The 6,909-nt window shown below is 46.9% G+C and overlaps 1 protein-coding gene across 1 annotated transcript; it reads right to left on the reverse strand.

Annotated features, from left to right (window-relative positions):
• Positions 1–1,657: 1,657 nt before the first annotated feature.
• INHBE (inhibin subunit beta E) lies at positions 1,658–5,872 on the reverse strand. The gene is made up of 2 exons (XM_042449768.1): positions 5,213–5,872; positions 1,658–3,413 (listed from the first exon to the last, which is right to left on the reverse strand). The coding sequence occupies exons 1-2, from the start codon at positions 5,574–5,576 to the stop codon at positions 2,695–2,697; spliced, it is 1,083 nt and encodes a 360-aa protein (XP_042305702.1). The 5' UTR covers positions 5,577–5,872; the 3' UTR covers positions 1,658–2,694.
• Between the last annotated feature and the right edge of the window lie 1,037 nt (positions 5,873–6,909).

Raw genomic sequence — 6,909 nt, forward strand, 5'->3', positions numbered from 1 at the left:
TGATTTAAAAAAAGAACTTTGAAAGGAAACTAATTTACATTGTTTAGAAGTAAACTTGCATATGTCCAGCTCAGCCGCTCTGTTTTGTTTCATAAACCTGCTAAACCTATTTAATCAGAGGTGACTGCACAGCAAAAAGTTAGTCTCAATTTACTACCAATGTCTCCATGTTTACTTTCATTCCCCAGTAAAATCTGGCAATTGGCTTCATTTTGTATACCCAAGTTTTGCAAGAATGACAGCTTGAAAGTTTTTCCTGAGCATCTGTTCACTCCATGTATGCAAGGAAGTCTATGGAGCTATGTAGACTGCCCCAAAGGAGAGGCCTCTAGCTGCCCCTTTTTGCGCCAGATCAGAGATGTGGCAACCGCTGTGGTCCTGATCTGACCGTTTCAGAGTGCAAAAAGAAGCCGCATAAAGCGTCTCCTTTTTGCGCCGCGACTTTACGGCACTCCTTTGGCACTGCATTATGCGGACGCAGCACCGGAGGAGCCCCATGACACCGTACGCCGTGTGGAGCGGTGTGTCATGTGGACCTGACACCCTGACTCCGTCCCCTAGTCTGCCTTTCAGGCCGGTCTGTACAAGGCCCATGAAAGCTCATGGTACAACTTCTTTGCAGAAGGAGCCCTGGTGGCACAGTGGTTAAGGCTGATACTGCAGCCATACACAGCCACAAGGTTGTGAGCAGTGTTGCCAATTTCCAGGGAATTCCCCGGAATCTGGAGAATTTAATCATTTTCCATTTAATTTCTGTGTCTGCAAAACTTCTGGGGAATTTCCAGGGAATTGAACCTTCCTGCCCAAACAGTGGCCATTCTCTCTACCTGCAGCCAATAGAAAATGATCAGGAAGTCCGGATGAAAGAACTACCTTCCCCGTCCCGGAAGTCCCACCCCCTTTAGGCTTTCCCATACTGCCTTGCGGCCCCCTGTCCCAGAAGTCTCATCCCCTTCTGGGTAATTTGGGGGAGTTCTGGGGAATCAATCCGGGGAATTCTTCGAGGCTTGTTAGCAGCACTGGTTGTGAGTTCAATCCCAGGCAGGGCTCCAGGGTTGACTCAGCCTTGTATCCTTCCGTAGGTCGCTAAAATGAGCATCCAGTTTGTTGGGGGCAATTGGCTTACACATCGTAAACCGCTTAAGGAGTGCTTATGTGCACTGATAAGCAGTATAGAAATGTACTTGTTATTGCTATTGCAGAGTTACTCTCAAAGGTGCTTCAAGTAAGCAGAAGCTGTTGCTAAATGTCATTGGTATGCAGACCTGCCCCATTAAATGCTACATGGGCTAAATGCTACATGGGCTAAAAACAACTTTTTCCAGTGTGATGAAGTCCATGATAAGCTAAGAAAGAAATAGAGGATCTGGACCCTGGAAGCTCACTGTACATGTGCCTAGGTAGTCTTTAGAAGTGAGCTGGTAGTAAGATATGCCAGAAAGGGAGAGCACCAGCTACCAGGCACTACAGAAAGGAGGAAAGCTCAGAATGAGGTAGTGAACTGAGGGAACCAGGATAGGGAAATGGGGCAGAGGAGATGTAGAATCCAGAGGATTGATTGTTATGGCTATAGTGTGATGGCTTTTGGACTTTTTTTTTTTACCCATTTTAAAACATAGGAATAATTTCAGCAGAACATTTCTCAGAGGATGCCAGGAGATTTTTCCCCTTTTAAACAATTTTTTATTTTTGATATCATGCCAAAATATAAAATAATATAGATATATTAACATAAGCACAACACACATACACACACAAATACAAAATGCACAATGAGAGCCTGTTCAGTGTTAGCGACTCCAGCTGGATGGGATTCTTGTGCACACCCAGTGTAATCCTCTCCAAGTGTACACTGCCCAGTCCATTTGGAGACAAAGAACGCAAAAAAATAAGATGGTAAAAATGAGGGGAGTATTAATGCAAATCTTAACAATATGCAAAATTGAGATTTATCTTTAAGACAAAGTACACAGCATTCATTTCCCATTATACCGAATTGGTCAGATCTGAACAGGTTTGTGTTATTAACTCTTATTTCCATTTTGTTGTACTGTAGAATTCTGTTGAATGTATAAAAAATGCAGAGAATGAATTGAGGCAAGCATATGTATCCTGGTCTATAAACTTCTCCGCATTACTGTAGGGGGTATTTTGCTAACGTTTCCTTGGCTGGTAATTTATCTAACCCCAGGGTACAGATTGAAACATTTGTTTTTTGGACTACAGCTCCCAGAATTCCCTAGCCAGAATGGCCAATGTGGCCAAAAAACTAAATGTTCTGAGTTTTGCTCAGGACCACAGAGGGAGGAGAGGAAGGGATCACGTGAATCTACTCAGGAAGGGGGCAGAATTCAAAGAGGCTATAAAACAGTAACCTCCAGAGGGGGAGCCTGAATAGGAACCCAACAGTAACCTGTTGGCAGCCCTGCTGAGCATTCTCTGTGTGCTTTACAGTGAATGTGTATGTAGGGAATAAGGCAGGAGGAGTGGAATCCTGCTGCAATCTGCTTTTCTCTACAGAAACCACTGTTGCTCTCTGAAAAGCGTCCACACCATGCCCACACTATAGCTTAGACAGGAGCATCATCATTCATGACTGTCCTGTCTGGGTGTCCACCAGGAGTGGATGGCCTGCAACTCACTTCTCGCTCTCTCTGGCCCTTTCAGCTTTTCCCCATGGCTACAGTCCTGCCCTTAGCTGCAACCACAAGCGTCGACAACCATGTCGGGAATATCAGTCTTGATGAGGTTGCTATTGGGGTCAAAGTAGAGCAGAGAAAGGGCCCGTCGCTGGGTGGGGACACAGCAAGAACGGCCAGCAGTCTGGATGTTGTTGGCTTTGACCAAATTGAAGACAGTGGTGTGGAAGGAGGCTGCAATGCCAGGCGTGCCAGCCAGGTGCATGGGGCATTCACCCATGCAATAGTTTATCTGATAACCCTCAGGCTTAAAGATCCAGTCATTCCAGCCAATGTCCCGGAAGTCAACGTAATAGTCTTTTCGGCAGCAAACGTCAGAGTTTTGGTCACAACTTAGGTTGCGCTTGGTGATTCGGTGGCCCGGCTTCTGCAACTTGGCTTTCACCACCAGGAAGGACTGGTGGGAGCTGCCAGTGGTAGTCACCAAGGCTGTGACATTGAGATGGCAGCCTTTGCACTGCAGCTCTAAATGGAGGGTTTCATCCTTGCTCTCAAATAAGTTCTGCATGGCTGGCATGAGGGAGAAGGTGTGCCAGCCACTGCCCTTGCTCCCCAGCTGCTGCTCCACTAAGGGCACTCGCTGATGCCCTGCCAAGTAGATCTGTATTGTGATGTTTCGATGGGCCTTGATATACAGCCACAGCTGGGCCTCGAGGATGTGCATGTCTTGGTCTTTTGTTTGGGTAAGCTGGAACTGTAGCAGCCCAGAAGGATCTGCAGAGAACAAAGAACAGACAAGATGAAAATCAATAGCCTTCTAAGCACATTGCTAGAATTCCTACCCTGCCCCATAACAGCTAGAAACTTGAGATGGAGTCCCTCAAATGTCAGCAAGATGCCTGGCCCTCACTGTGGGTGTCTTTGCTGCTTTGTACCTACATAGTTGTGGAGCTCACTAGGTACCATGAAGCACACTGGGGCAGCCACTGGCTGTTGTGAGGAAAAGTGGTCTATAAATGTCGCAGACAAATAAACAAAATCTGTGTCATGCCCCCAGAGCAATCCTGTGACATAGATCAGGCAGAGAAAGCATGAATAATTCAAGAGAGGCTAGTTAACTTCTTACTTGAATTTGAACTTGAGCTCCCATCTGTATACTGAATAAAAACAACTAGAATAATATATCATCATAATTTATTATGATTTGCCCAGTACCTAAGAAATTGAGTATTGTACAAGTCATGTGGGTAGGCACAAAAGGAGAACACTGTTATTCACATCTGTCTGCAGTAGCACAAAGATTCTCATCAACTTGTTCTTCCCTCAGGCTGCATCTACACTGCAGAATTAATTCAGTTTGACACTGCTTTAACTGCCATGGCTCAATGCTGTGGAATTTTGGGATTTGTTGTTTTGTGAAATCTGTCAGAGAGCTCTGGTGCCACAACAAACTACAGAATTCCATAGGATGGAGCCATTTTAGTTAAAGCAGCATCAAACTGCATTAATTCTGCAGATCCCATACCAAAGGCTATTTAGTTCTTGTTCCCTCATGGACAGCACCAATAGATAATTATTTGGTGTGATTCCTTTGTACAACCTACAGATGCATTTTAACTTGCCAGAGTCTGAAAAAGTTATTTTTTTGAACTATATTGGCCATTCTGCCTGGAGTTCCTGAGAATCCCCCCCCACACACACCCCCCCCCCCACACCAGTAACTTTTCCATGTTCTGTGTGAACCAGCTTGCAGCAGTGTGCCTTGAAGCTTAATCCAATGGTCTCACCCAATGTTTGGTGACCTATCGGCCAAGCACATGCCTAGCCCCTTCACAATACTATGTTCCACGTGGATTTCTACCATGCCGTGGCTACAAAGGTCACTCCATGGTAGAAGTGCATAGATCAACAAAACTGCATAAAATTCCATTGTGTGATCTGGACACTTTTCAACAGGGCCACTCTATGGTCAGATCCTCTTTGCCTGCTAAAAATTTAGCTTTCACCTAGACATTTTCATTTGCAGTCCCTATTGTAATGAATGGAGAACTGCCCAAAGCTTTGATTCCCTAGATTCCATGTATAGAAAAAGACATCAGACTGATGGGCAGCTGTGTGTAGTAAACTCAGCACTGAACAAGAAAACCACCGAGTGGTGTGGGGTTATTCCTTTAACTGTCTACGACTTAATTGGATGTATAGTAAATGATAGAGATTAACAAGTAAAGTCTATGCTCTACCCCCTATATGATCCTCTCCTCACCCGAATTATAATTAGGTCTACAAATTAGAGCAGAAGAAGGAATTTCAGCAGGTGGAGCTTGGGAGACAAGGGGTGTCTGCTGAGATTCCTTCTGCAAAACCAATAAAGGTACAGAAGCCCTGTCCTGGTTTTCACTTGCCAACCCTAGAGTCTAATGGGAAAGACATTCCAGCACAAAGAATAACGACTAGCCTCTGCTTCCTAAGAGGAGTTTTGTATGGAGTAATGGTATGGAGGGTGGGGTGATCTGTGAATGTGACTTATTTTCCTCATTTAAGCCTCAGGCCATGTGCCTGGAAGAGGCACTTACCTGTCTCTGCAAAACTGATGATCTCATACCCTTGCTCATCAGGCTGCGGCTTCTCCCATTCAGATGATTGACTACTTCCATCCATCCGGCCTTTGCCCAAGTGCAGACGACGCAGCGCATTGGCAATAGCAGCACGTGGCACAGGGTGGGTGATGTTGGGCCTCTGGCTCAGGTTGAGTTTTTGCAGGATCTGCTGCTTGGCTACTTCCACCAGGAAGGCCTTCTCGGCGCTTGGCTCTAGAGGGGGCATCCGGCAGGAAGGGCAGCCAGGTCTTGCCTCGACCCAAGCCGCACAGGTCCAGAGGAGGGCTAGAGTGGCCAGGGGCCTGCCCTTGCCCTGGAAGCTGGAGGAAGGAGGAGCCATCAAGAAGACACCAAGGGATGCACCCACCAAGGGTACAGTTGCAGAATGATGCAGGCGGGTGGAAGCTTCTTGGCAGGTAGACCACGTCTGGAGCTCACAAACTGTGCATCGGCTGCATGCACAGCACCTGCATCTTAGCCTTCACAGTCTCCTCCTGGGTCCAGGAAGATAAGATGAACCTCCAAGTCCCTTTTAGCCTTCTGTGAATTCCTCCTCCAGCTGTTGCTTTGCAGGCCAGGCTGAAAGGCAGGTGTGTCTCGCTGGAGAGATCTTGGCTCTCTGATGGGCACTTCATGAGTGCCATCCAGCCAGGTGCCTCAGTACTTGTCACTCTGTCAGCCTTGGCACCACCCCCTGTGCCTCTGCAATTGGCTGGCTGGCTTGCAGTGCCCAGAGGGGAGGTTTTTTGCAGATGGGATGGGGTTTAGGGTGGAAGGGGATTGCAACTGATGAGGAATATGTGCCTCTGAAGAGGAAAGGAGAGAGAGCTCTATAGCCCATGATGCAAAAAGGGTGAGGATTGCACAGGGCAGTGGGAGGGAGAAAGGGCACCCTGTGCCAGAGGAATATAAGATCCAAGGTATGGGGAAATGGCAAAAGTATAGGGTTAGGGTGAGAAGGGGCTTGGAACAGATCGAGCCAGAGATCTCATTAGAAGCCAAGATGATAAAACTGTGACTGATGAACTTTGACCATATAATGAGAAGGCATGGGTCACTGGAAAATGTTATAATGCTAGGAAAGGTAGAGAGCAGAGGAAGGAGAGGAAGACCACATGCTAGATGGATGGACTCAATCAGGGGGAATAAGGGCATGGGATTGCAGGGACTAAGCAGTGAAATGGAAGATAGGGGTTCTTGGAGGTGTCCCATCCACAGGGTTGCCATGGGTCAAGGTTGACTTGGGGCCAGTTAACAACAACAACAAGGATGAGCAGGGACTACACTTTGGCTTTGGAACAGAACCTGGAAAAGTCACATTTGGAATGTGCTGCCCACAGTTCCCCACAGCTAGCATGGACAGTGGATGGGGGAGTTGTGATCCAGCAGGTTGTGATCCAGTTTCCCAAGATTTGGTTTGGAGTGTCTTCTTGGTTTAGTAGCAGTGGCAGCAATGGAGAGCCAGCATGGTTTAAGACAGTGATTCCTGAACTCTGATCCTCCAGGTGTTTTGGACTTCAGCTCCCAGAAGCCACAGTCATTTTGGCCAATGGTGTAGGATTCTGGGAGTTGAAGTCCAAAACATCTGGAAGGCAGAGTTTGGGAATCACTGATTTGAGTGATGGACTCTGGACTCTGGAGACCCGGGTTCAAAACCCTGCTCAAGAGTGTGT

This window comes from Sceloporus undulatus, chromosome 2 (genome assembly GCF_019175285.1).
Source record: "Sceloporus undulatus isolate JIND9_A2432 ecotype Alabama chromosome 2, SceUnd_v1.1, whole genome shotgun sequence".
Classification (NCBI taxonomy): Eukaryota; Metazoa; Chordata; class Lepidosauria; order Squamata; family Phrynosomatidae; genus Sceloporus; species Sceloporus undulatus.